General features: G+C 43.8%; 1 protein-coding gene across 3 annotated transcripts in view; it reads right to left on the reverse strand.

Moving 5' to 3' along the window:
* Nucleotides 1-13,145, reverse strand: part of Cacna1e (calcium voltage-gated channel subunit alpha1 E) — a 309,640-nt gene that overhangs the window by 56,820 nt on the left and 239,675 nt on the right. For all 3 annotated transcript variants that reach the window (XM_052200273.1, XM_052200272.1, XM_052200271.1), the window contains 3 exons: nucleotides 12,210-12,339; nucleotides 11,514-11,573; nucleotides 10,273-10,379 (listed from right to left, as the gene is read on the reverse strand). In XM_052200273.1, the coding sequence (XP_052056233.1) occupies nucleotides 10,273-10,379; nucleotides 11,514-11,573; nucleotides 12,210-12,339 (297 nt within the window). The remainder of the gene's footprint in view (nucleotides 1-10,272; nucleotides 10,380-11,513; nucleotides 11,574-12,209; nucleotides 12,340-13,145) is intronic.

Raw genomic sequence — 13,145 nt, forward strand, 5'->3', positions numbered from 1 at the left:
AAATATTTTAAAAAAATAAATAAATGGGACATCATGAAACTGAAAATCTTTTTCACAGATAAGGACAACATCAATAGGAGCCTACAGCAGCCTACAGAATGGAAAAGGATCTTTTCAAACAGTACATCTGATAGAGGGTTAATATCCAAAATATATAAAGAACTCAAGAAATTAGATATGAACAAACCAAATAACCCAGTTAAAAACATGGAACAGAGCTAAACAGAGAATTTTCAACAGAGTACTCTCTAATGTCCAAGAAGCACTTAAAGAAATGTTTAATGTCTTTAGTTATCAGGGAAATGGAAATTGCTCTGATGACTAAATTTCTCTGAATTTCTCTGATGAAAACAACTCTGAGATGCCATCTTACACCTGTCAGAATGGCTAAGATCAAAAACTCAAGTGACAACACATGCTGGTTAAGATGTGGGGCAAGAGGAACACTCCTCCTTTGCTAGTAGGAGTGCAAACTTATACAACCACTTTGGGCATCAATTTGGTTGTTTCTACGAAAATTGGAAATACTTCTATCTCAAGATCCAGCTATATAATTCCTGAACTTATTCCCAAAAGATACTCCAACATTCCACAAAGATGCTGGCTCAACGATGCTTATAACAGCTTTCTTCATAATAGCCAGAAACTGGAAAACAACCTAGATGTCTCTCAACTGAAGAATGGATAAATATAATGTGGTACTTACACAATGGAATACTACTTAGCTAGTAAAAACAGTAACATCATGAAATTTGCAGGCAAATGGATGGAAATATAAACTATCATCTTTAATGAGATAACCCAGACCCAGAAAGGTAAACATGGTATGTACTCACAAGTGGATATTAGCCATACAGTACAGGAAAACCATGCTACAATCCACAGACCCTAAAAAGTGAAATAACAAGGAGGGCTCAAAGGTGGATGCTTGAATCTCACTTAGAAGTGGAAATAAAATAGACATCAGAAGTGGATGGAGAGAGGGAACTGGGTGCTGGAGTGGGGATGAGAGAGGCACTGGAGTAAGGATCAGATGTGGGGGTAGTGGGGTTGGGGGTTGAGAGAACTGGGAGAGAGAAGAGAAATCAGCAGAGAGCATGTCTCTGGGACAAGCCAAAAAAACTGGGATGAGAGAGGTTCTTGGGAAGACCCTCGCTGAGACTCCTAGCAGGAGATATGGAGCTTAAAGTGGCCATCTCCTGTAACAAGGTGGGACTAACAGTGGAGGGAGAGGAACACCAGCACACCCACAAAACCTTCCAACTACAAGATATTCAGGAATAAAGATAGAGCAGAGATTGAGGGAACTACCAATTAATGATTAGCTCAACTAGCCATCCCAAAGGAAAGAGCCAACCCCCGACACTATTAATGATACTCTGCTGTGCTTGCAGACAGGAGCCTAGCATAACTGTCTTCTGAGAGGCTTCATCTAGCAACTGATGGAAACAGATGAGGAGACCCACGGCCAAACAGTAGGAGGAGCTCAGGGAGTCTTATGTAAGAGTCGGAGGTGGAGGACAGTATTGGGGGAACCTGAAAGGCCTAGGATACCACAAGAAAATCTACAGAGCCAACTAACCTGGGCCCATGAGAGCTCACAGAGACTGAACCACCAACCAAAGAGCATGCAGGGGCTGGACCTAGGGCCCTCTACAAATGCAACTGATGTGCAGCTTGGTTTTCATGTGGGTCCCCTAACAATTGGGGCTAGGGTAGGGTAGGGTGACATCTCTGACTCAGATCTGACGCCTGCCTTTGGATTCCTTTTCCCTATCTGGATGCTTTGTCTTGCCTCTGGGAGAAGATACACTTAGTCCTGATTTGATTTGATGTGCTAGGGTGGATTGGTATCTGGGGGTACCCAAAGAAGGGGGTCTTGGAGAGAGACAGGGTGGGATATGGGACTGGAAGGACAGTAGGGAGGGGCATGTGATTAGGATGTAAAGTTAATTAATTAATTAATTAATGAAAAAAGAGAAAAACTCAGAAATTCTGTGACCTGTTTAAAAGAGTGCAGAATAATTAATAGGCAATTTTTCAAACCTGAAGCCTATGTTTGACTGTTATCTTTGCTCAAAGGAAAATTCTAATCTGCTTACTGTAGAGGAACCAGTAAAACACTATAATTTTGTAGCATATATGAGGGCCCAAGTTCAATTTCTGGCACCAGGAACAAAAAAGCCAACCAAACCAACCAACCAAAGCAAAGTAAAACAACGCAAAAACCATGGTGGTTCTCAGTTGATGTGGACAACATGCTTACATCCGACCTCTCACTAGCACAGGGTTAATACCAATTTGAAAATGACAATTTGAAATTTGAGGACTGAAAAAAAAAAAGCATGAGCTCAGGGTCATCTTTGGCAACATCACCCCACAAGTCCAGCCCAAACTATATGACACCCTGTTGCAAAAAAACAAAAACAAAAACAAAAACAAAAACAAAATAAATCAACATTAAAACATTAAAAAAATAATAAAGTAATGGAGTCAATAAAAACTTCAGCAATTTCACCATCACTAACTAAAATATATATCATAATTTACACTCAGACAAGACCAAAGCACTTTCTCCTTCAAATCCCCTGTGAAAGCCAGGGCTGCAGTGAAGATGTTTTGCCAGTCTAGGACAGGATGCTCTTCCGGCACTTTGACTTTGAGGCAGATTGTTTTGCAAACCATCCCCACTACCACCACCACCAAAAAAACCAAAAAAAAAAAAAAAAAAAAAAAAAAAAAAAAACCAAAAATACCAAACCAAAAAAAAAAAAAAAAAAAATCTTGATAACAGCGTTAATCTTTGTTACTAATTGTATAACGAGGGTTTTTTTTTTATACTGTGTAACTTATTACTGAACTTTAATGGGTTTAAAATGGACTCTAAGATAATTTCATATGCTAGGATGCCCTGGTCTCACTTTAACTGGAACTCAATGGGGCCACTCATTTATTTATTTTTTTTTTTACCATTTATTTTCTACTTATTTGATCTTTGGAAGAATAACGAACCCCTGTTTCCCCATGCCTCATCAGTGTAAGAGGAAAATTTTCCCCAGTTCAGTTGCCAAGTTGCCCTCCATGTGTGTCAGGAGCAATCATTAGGCCTTTATTGTCATCCTGTTCGCTGGATCCTTTTCCGTCCAAGGGTGTCACTCCCCAGTGGATTTCTGCTAAGAATGGGCAGAGCAAGGACACTGGGTTCTGAAGAGCCCTTCCTTCTTTAAGTATCATGATTTTATCCTTCATGTGATGGAAAGGCAGCAGCTGAGGGCTGTTGGGGAATTTCTTGTGGGATGAGCTAGGCTGGAAAGATTACAGAACAGGAGGAGGGGGTCTCATACTTAGACGGAGTTTGGTAACTCTGCAAAAGTGCCTGGACCATTAGTTGGTAGGCAGTAATAACTACCATTTATTATTCAACCTAAGTACCTGGTACTGTATTGGACATGAAATAGATTTTAACTTATTTAATTCTCACAGGGCCAAATGGGGTTGTTTCTCATTTCCACTCGCATGTAAGGAAGCAGAAGTTCATGGGGGTAAAGAGAGTGAAAACAGAAGATTCAGACCCAAATCTGCCTATGGCATTATAACTTCTTTTAAATGGGAACCATTGACATTTTTTATAGAACAGCAACAGAGATTAGTATTCACTCAGCTCAACCATTAACTTGTCTGTCTTATTCCCCTTCACTGGTGTAGAGACTGTTGATGGGAAGAAATAGTTAGAAGTACAACATCAAGTATCCACAGCAAGCTTATGGAAACTTTTCGCCATCTGCCCTGCAGTCTTCCTTGCCCTAGGTAAAGACTGGAGGATCTACAAAGGAAGTTAATAGCTTGAAACTAGCCAAAACAGCATAGCAGGAGAGAGCTTAACGTATTAGAAAAAGCAGTAAACTTGAATTCTACACATTGAGTTTTCTCAAGACTTGGCTTTGCTATTGGCTCATTGTGTGAGTCAAAGCAGCCAGAGCTCTAACCATCCAGCTCTCTGAATGTTATCAGTGAAATAAAGAATGCACAGACATGAGGAGGAAGCTCTTTTGGGGTTGTCCTTCCAGAAGTTGTGGGGAAATCAGGTTCAGCTGCCTGCATGCAGAAAGGAAAGTAAGCCCTTTGGCCTTTTACTCTTAGCTGCTGCCATTTGAGGATTTTTCTCTTCTGATCCCAGCACCTCTCCTGATCACCTATATACCTTAAACCCATAGTTATGTCATCTTTGTTCTGTAATCACAAAACTCATCCTGTGCTAAGTATTTGGTGCGTAATCCTTTCTTCCTTGCATAATGACCTCAATGAACTTCTAATACATTGAATACACATCACTCCACTCCAACTGGAAGGTATTTTTGCCCAGGCACCAAGCAGCAGGAGGAGACAGCAGAGCATCTGTCTGCTAGCAGTTCTGTTATTTAAACTGCAGAAGAGTGACCTGATTTGTATTTCTTTTTAGTCCCTGTGTTTTAAACATAACCATTGACCCTTCATCTTTGTAAGGAGGTCTTGATGACTGAAGTCTAGTCAGTGCATCTCCTCAGCTGCAGACTAATTCATACAGTAAAGTTGTGTCCTGTGAGTACAGACGGAACACATGCCTAGCAGGTCACACAATCTCGGCAGAAACTTCCTAGGACCCATTATACAACCTTCTATCCTGAGAGCTCTACAACCTACTTTTAAGCATGAAGGGTACTATGATGAGTTTCCACCAAACTCACAAAACCAGGCTTTTCCTGTAGCCATGAAGCCTCACTTCTTATACAGGGTGCTTTTCGCATATGGGTCTGGTTGGTTCAACAACTGGACAGAGCTGGGATCCCTGATTGGCCTATTCTATTTAGCCTATTTCTGTGTCCAGTGGATGAGACCCCACTTAACAACCAACCCTCTTCCAAATTTGAGTGGTGGATAAACAGAGTTCACACCCATAGGATGCTTACAACTAAACATCCTACGGACTGCTTCTCAGCAGTGTCAATATCACATGTGCTACACTGGCATATTCTGGACCTTAATAACAAGAGCAAGTAGAATGAAAATTCTCTTCCATGTATCTCATCTCCTCTCCCTCCCTCCCTCCCTCCCTCCTTCCCTCCCTCCCTCCTTCCCTCCCTCCCTCTCCCTCCCTCTCCCTCCCTCTCTCTCTCTCTCTCTCTCTCTCTCTCTCTCTCTCTCTCTCTCTCTCTCTCTCTCTCTCTCTCTCTCTCTCTTTCTCTCTCTCTCGTCCTACCTTATGGCCAGCAGGATAGAATACAGCAACGGGAAACCTCTCTGCAGTTACAAGCACTGATCAACTTTAGTTTCCTGACCTAGACACAAACTTAGATGAAATACCTTGAGAAACCAGATTCTTAGGGTCAACATCCTAACTGCGCACTGCTAGACATTTCTAATTCCTTTGCAACAAAAGCCCTAAATTCACAGTTAAAGGGCTACCTGGTGGCTAAATGCAATTTTAAAGCTTCAGTTTTCTTCCAGAGTAAGATAAAGAGAACTGGATGCTATATCTGGCTCTGTAGTAACTAGGTCCATTTTTTGCCACTTCAAGACAAAGTATAGTAATAGCTTCCTTTGGAAAACTCTCCTTTTTAGTTCTAACAGAGCAGTCAAGAAAAAAAAACCAATAGACATATTTTCATGTGTGAAGGACTACGTTTGACCCAGGCATTAGTGAAAAAAGCAAGGAGGAGGGGTAAATAGCTAGGTTCAGGTGGCAGGTTTGTTCTGCATTTCTAAACCCTTCTGGGTAAATGAGCACATACATTTCAGTTCCAAACAGTCCCTCCTTTCTGATGATGTATGCACCCTCAGGTTCAGAAACACCAACCCCCCACCAATGAACTATCCCAGAGGAACAGATGCTGTGAGCCCCAGAAGGCACTTCCAAATCTCAAACTGCCTGTGTCTATGGGTTTCACTGAATGAACTTAGAACCATCTCAGCTGCTGTGGCTTGTTCTCAGTGCATTCAAGAGGCTATGTGCATCTTAGCCACCAGGGCAGGGTGTCAAGTGTCAGGAAAGTGACACACTTCAATGAAAGCTAATGTGGGCAGCCTGGTTCCCTCTGGCATCCACAGGCCAGCTGACTCAGTTTTGCGTCTGGCCAAGGACTAAATAATGAAAGGCCAAGTGTAGCCAGATTCCCTTGTGTGCCAGGGAGTCCTGACCTCACCTCCTGCCCTGCTACAACAGCAAACAATTATGGAAAATCCTGGCATCAGTCACTAGGGAGCTTGCCTGACTCTGCCACATAGGATTTAGAGAAGGTGGAGGCTAAACTATTGGCACATTTTCTTCCTTCCTTCCTTCCTTCCTCCCTTCCTTCCTTCCTTCCTTCCTTCCTTCCTTCCTTCCTTCCTTCCTTCCTTCCTTCCTTCCTTCCTTCCTTCCTTCTCTCTCTCTCTCTCTCTCTCTCTCTCTCTCTCTCTCTCTCTCTCTCTCTCTCTCTCTCTCTTTCTTTCTTTTTTGGTTTTTTGAGACAGGGTTTCTCTGTAGCCCTGGCTGTGCTGGAGCTCACTCTGTAGACCAGGCTGGCCTCGAACTCAGAAATCTGCCTGCCTCTGGACAAATTTACTATTGAGAATGCACACAGAAGCCCATCTGTTCATATAATGCAGCTAATCAAGTGAAATGTTGTACATAGTGGGTATAGAAAGGATAAGCTCTATGGTTCAGAGTACAGGCTTAAGGCTCAAGTGCAACCTAGTTTGTGGTTCTTTGACTTTCTCACTATACATCTGAGTCTGGAGGGGTGGGGGGTAGCCCTTAAGTGTGTGCCTGATGTTCAGATATCCAGAAATGACAAAGCTTTAACCATCTTTGCCTTCCCACACCTGGGGCCAAAGAGTAGACAGGATAGCAACAGACTGTAGAGACGGAGGACAGCAGGCCCCATTATTTCAGGAGAAAATGATAATTATGCAGAGAAGACAAATGTGCCCTTTCTAGAAAGAAGCAAGGCAAAAGGTTTCACAGAGCTAGTCATTCACCAGACTTTTCTTGAAACCTCAAAGAGGAAAAGACACAGTTTTGGACATTGATCAAAAACAAAAAAATCTGTCTCCAGGTGGATTAAAAAAAATAGGATGGTGTTATGAGAGCTTCAGGGAGAGCTATTATTGATCCCTGGTAAAGTCCCCCCTCCCAATTCCCTAGGAAATATTGGCTTTGGAAGGAGCACCCAATGTTCTCATAAGCACCTTATAATGTAAAACTGGACGGGCAAGGAGAGAAAAATTGCAATGGGTTATTTTTAAGCCCAGATATACCCACACTAATAATACCCTTCCCCCCCTGCTTTTTAAACAAGTCAACCAAGTTTCTTGGTTGAAAAATAGAATGCCAGGGTTATATTACAAAGACTCCTTTAGTTTGATGCACAGAGGATAGAGATTTCCTCAGCCACTACATACAACACGTAAATGTTTATAGAGAGCAAAGATGTCAGGAGCAGCAGATCTCTGCAGCAGACAGACTCTGGACATTGCAGCCCTCTCTATGAGTATTCAATGGGAGGCCATCCATTGGCCAGTTAGCACTGCTCTGGGGGAACTGGGCTGGCTTCTTTGACCGGCAGTGGTGGAAGGGATAATAAAGCTGGTTTCTGGGGAAATGATGCTACTGTGGCAACCTCCATTGGTTGCTCACACTGACAAAACAATCACTTTTGTGGAAGCCTCACTAGGGGAGGGTTCAAGTTTCAGGGGGGGAGAGAAACTGGGGTGTGAAAATAGGTAGTGAACAGAGGCATACCCAAACGACACCAGAATGAAAGTTATAACAAAGAGACAGAGACCTGAAAGGCCTCCAGATAAACCCAATTATGGCTTCCTGTTGGCCCGATCTCCTGACCATGTAGACCATGGGTTTGGTGACTTCATTATACTCTCTGCCCCAGGTTGCTGGCAGGTGGGACTCTTGGGGATCCTGTCAAATGTGGTAGAAGAGCTGAATTCTCTGGTGCCCTCAATACGGAAAGAATAAGTAGAGTTAAGAAGCATAGGCATCTGAGCATCAGAAAGTGTTAGCAGGACCTTAGCCAAGGAGGCAAAGGCCAAAGGAGGAGAGAAAGGGTGCTCACTTTACAGGCAGAGAAACAAGGAAAGCAAGAGGCATGGCAAGCTAGGAAGGGTGACAGCAAAAGAGAACAATGGAGAGGGATCAAGGACCATGCACATTTCAAAGAGAAATAAAGTCCAAGTCTAAGATGTCACTAAAAGCAAAGAATGGATCATAAGTCATAATCTATCCTACAAACTTGGACCCTGGAATTGGGACTCCAGAAAGTCCCAATGTAGTATACCTGACAACAGAGAGTCTAGAGCACTCAGGCTATTGAGGATCTCCTTGCCTCCAGCACCAGATTTCAAGGAACACATGAGAGCATGAGGCAGAGGACAACCCTAGAGCACACTGGTGTCAAAAGAGTTCAAGGAGAAACACCTGGACACTGGGGCACAGGACAGGATTCATGGGCTTCCTCTAAAGTCATTTCCTATCCTCCAACCCTAGTACATTTGCTGGTTGCTAGGGACTTAGGTTCTAGGGTTGTGGGGAAGAGGTAGCTGCGTGGAAGCCATTCAGCCTTAGCCCAGCCTTCATCCGTCTTGAACTGTATGTGTAAATCCCACAGCAGCACCCAGTTTATTCCTGCTGCTACGTATGATACCACGAGGAATTAGAAGGATAAAGCAACAAATTAACATGTACTGATATCTCATTCACACCAAGAGCCTCAGTTTTAAGTACTCTGCATGCCTTAATTATTATTTTGCTACAATGGGTCAAAGACATAAGCTGAGAAGGAGAAGGACTGGGATTCAAACTAGGCTTAGCTTGACCCCACAAATATCACCTTCCTACGTCTGCCTGACTACCTGTGAATTATGTTCTTTGGAAAGCACTGGTGAGTCTGCCCACTACGCTTTTCTCTCTGTCCACTGCTCAAAGATAGGCAGAGTGTGCTACAGAGAAACAATAATGAATGATGTATACAAGTGAGCTGGGGAGATGGAAAGCAAACTGGACCTTTCAACAACCCGATGATCATATTTTATTTGTCTTTAACAAACAGAAAACAAGGTGGGCTTTCTTAAGGCAAAAATAGACCTTAGTGAATCATGCCAAGGAGGAAGAAGAGCTGGTAGGCCCCTTGGTAGAGATGGGGTTGCCTTTTTTTTGTATGTTGCTGTGAGAACCCACACAGGATCTGGATAGCTAGGGAGATACCACACTTTTGTGAAATCTCTTTGGGAACAGTTCAGCTACATTTACATTACAGAAGCTATGATTATGTGAAGGCAAAGATGACTCTCCATCACTCTAATGGTATTGAGCTGCCTGTGCACACGGTTGGCATAAGACACAATGAATTACCCTGCTACCATCCTGTCTCAGGGTCACAAACATACTCTAGTTCTGTTGATGGGCCACCCACTGCTCCAGCAGCAATGGGCACAGTGTTCTTCCAGGCTCTGGAAGATCTTAGACTTAACACAGCTGGGAACTCTCACCTCTATACACAGCACCCTTGCCCCTGACGTCTTAGTTCTTATCCTGCCTATTTAACTGCCAGTGTGGATATGGATAGAAGCTTCCAGTAAAGTGGAGAACATGAGCAGAGGACAATCATTTTCTATGACTTTGGAGATGTGAAGGGTAAAGCTATGGAAGCATTTTTCCTTCTCCCCATATCATTTATGCTGCAGCATGATGTCCTCAATGAAAGCAGGATCCAAACACTTCCTCTGCCCAGTCCGAAGAAAAGTATGTTCAGCTTTGCCTAGAAGACAAGGCTCAAAAAGGCTGGAAGGATGGCTTTGAAGAATCTTATATGCTAACCAGACAAAAAGGAACCTGTTTGGGGTAGAAGAGGGTACAGACTGAGCACAGAAGCCTGTTATCGAACTTGCTGGGTCATTTCCCTGCCTGGGTAGTTTTTAAAATGTTCCTGGGAGCATCTGTCTTTCTCAAATATGTTCTAAGGATATTTTTCCCCATGACCAGGATTCTGGGAGCCCCACTTCTGCCCTGCCTCTGCATCATTCTTCATAATGTCTTGGCTTCTCCCTTCTTCCTACTGATGCTCCTCAATCTTGCTTCTTTGTTTAGGACACATGAACTGGAACTGTAAGGCCTTAAGGCCTCTATAAAGAACTATTGGCAAGCAGACTCCCAGAGTATTGCTCTTCAGAGACAGGCTCAAGTCAATAAGGGCTACAGGAAGAGGAAAGGTAAGGGACTAGAACAGAAAAACATCTACTTACGCCAGAGCAAATGCTACCAATGCACCAACCACTACCACAAAGTCCAGGATGTTCCAGAGGTCTCGGAAGTATGATCCATCCTGCAGGATCAAGCCTTGGTCTATCATCTGCAGGACAAGGGTTTGAACAGTCATAGATAAGACTCGTGGTATAATTAACACCTACTCCTAGCTTCCTTTCCTCATGGCAAGGGCTCTACTGCCATTGTTTCCATAGATATGATGGTTTAAATGAAAATGACCTCCATAGGCTCATAGGGAGTAGCCTTATTAGAAGGCGTGACAATTTTGGAGTAGGCATGGCCTTGTGGGAGGAAGTGTGTTGCTGGAGGTGGCTTTGAGGTCTCAGATGCTCAGGCCAGCCCCAAGTCTTTCTCTCTCTTCTGCTGTCTGTGGATCCAAATCTAGAACTCTAAGCTACTTCTCTAGCACTATGTCTGCCAGCATGCTATCATGTTTCCTGCCGTCATGACAATGGACTAAACCTCTTAACTATAAGCCAGCCCCAAGTTTAATGTTTACCTTTATAAGAGTTGCCACAGTCACAGTGTCTCTTCACAGCAACAGAAACCCTAAGTATGACAATAGTCAAACCCTGGGCCTGAGGAGTAAGGAGAGCACCCAGCAAACTGTCTGGATAATGATGAGGTCTGAAACCTTTTCTCACAATCACACAATAGCTCCAGTTTACAGTGAGGACTCAGACTCCTCTCAAAGTCATATAGGGTTAAGCTGGACTCCTCTGTCATTACAGAATACTGTTATAATCTCCCTTTCCTCTCTGTCCCAGAGCTCCAAACACTGCCACACCTATGAGGGATGGGGAGAAACCCCAGACAGGTTAAACCTGGAATAAGAGTTGGGATGTTGGGAGTCGAGAGGGGAGAGGGTGTGGTTGGAGTTAGATGGAGTCTGGAAAGAATTACATCTCCCTAATTCACTGCTGGACATGTGCTCTGAATAAGACAGGAAGTGCATGTGCAGAACCACACCACTCTCAAGCTAAATGCCTACCTATTACTTGCGTCCTGTTCAGGCCATGCCAAGAGAGAGCTACATTATTCAATCACATCCACACAGGCATGGTACCAAGAACACTGAGGTGAGAGAGGGCTTGCAGAAGCCTTCTTGGTATTGCCATAGACTAGGAGATTGCATTATTGGGGAAGGACCCTAAACTAAAGGAGCTGACCATTGATACAATTGAAATTCAGAGTCCATGCTTTCTCTGGAAACTTTTACCTTTATAACCATCTCAAAGGTAAACACTCCCGTGAAAACATAGTCGAAATATCTCAGGACCTGTAAGACACACATAAACAATACAAAGAGGACCGTGTAAGGTCACCAAGCTCTGTGCATACCTGCCCACTGACCTATTCCATCCTGCATGACCATCCTGACTCCCATAAATTCCCACCCCAGAACACAGAGAGGAAGTTTTCATACTATCAATAGCAGGCTGAGAAGGGAACCTGCCTGAGCCACATGGTCCAGAGGCTATTCCTTCCCTTTGGCCATAACTTAACTTCTAGGGTCTAAATTGTTCCTCATCAAACTTTCTCTCAAGACCTGGGGGGTTTCCCAGTAAATGACTTGTAGTAGACCCACAGTTCCCCTGCATCCACACACATCACCTATGGTTCTATGTTATATCCTACATCCAGACCTTCTAAGAGCAGCAGAACCCTCTCAGAAGCCTTGCTAGTTCTGGGTGGCAAGCCTGCTTCTGCAGCTTAAAAATAGTGGTGTGGTTGTGGGTGTGGGAAATGGCTCATACTTGTCTCTGAGGAACAGGCACAATTTCTCTATCTTCTTTGTTCCCAGAAACCTCCCTGTTATCCTATCTTGATTCTCCTCTGATGCTGGAGGGGAGGGCTCTGGATAGAATAGACCTCAGGGCATCCGAATATTGGCAAATTTCCCCCATGCACCCACTTTGTTACGCTCCGAGTTAGTTAGCACAGGGTCCTCAGCTGCCAGGGCAATGCTGCTGGCTGCAATCACTAAGAGAATGCACATCTCAAAGTAGCGTAGGTTCACAATGTAGTGGCAGGCCCTGCGGATCCTGTGGATGAGAAAAGCCTGTTGAGTTCACCCTGTTGAGCTTGCCCTACACCGTTCCCATGCCTGCCCCTCATACTTCTCATAAGCCTACATCGGCCTCTTCCAGATAGCCAGGCCCTTGCCAAAGGAAGCCACCAGGGAGAATAATTTAATTTCTCAAACACCACCCCTTAATTTCAGGCCCTGGTGGAGAAAGGTATTCAGATTGGTTAGAGGCTATGCCACGCAAGCCAAGATTCATTATCTGCACACATGAGTGAGCCATGAGGAACAGCCACGTGAGACTACACAACCCCCAGTGGCGTGTGGTGCCCTCTGATGCATCTCGTTGTCTTTCCCTTATGAATTGAAACTAGGACCTGCTTAGGAAAATCATAAAGAATCAAGAATCACAAAAAGCAAATCCCCTGATGGGGATGTTTCAACCATGGCTTCCTGACTATTCTGATGGAAATATCTGTATTCTATGCTACAACATTGGATGATCTGGCACCTTAACCCAGCTCCTTCCCATCCCACAGGTGTGCCTAAACACTGCCCACATGGCCACTGAAAGTTACTTTCCTGTCCCAGAAGCTGATCTATATGCCATTTATAGGGCATGAGGCACACACTCTTTTCTTAGTTCCTTATTTCTTGGATCTAGCATTCTAGATTCTAATACTCTTTCTCCATTCCTCTACCTCTGTCCTGGGAAAGGAAACTCTTTTCAAAACTCCATATGCAGAACAGAGGTACCAAACCTTTAAACTCCAGTAGATGTCTGACCATCTCAGGGTCCATAGTGTTTCCTCTTCCAGAATGTCT

This window comes from Apodemus sylvaticus, chromosome 12 (assembly GCF_947179515.1).
Source record: "Apodemus sylvaticus chromosome 12, mApoSyl1.1, whole genome shotgun sequence".
NCBI classification, from domain to species: Eukaryota; Metazoa; Chordata; class Mammalia; order Rodentia; family Muridae; genus Apodemus; species Apodemus sylvaticus.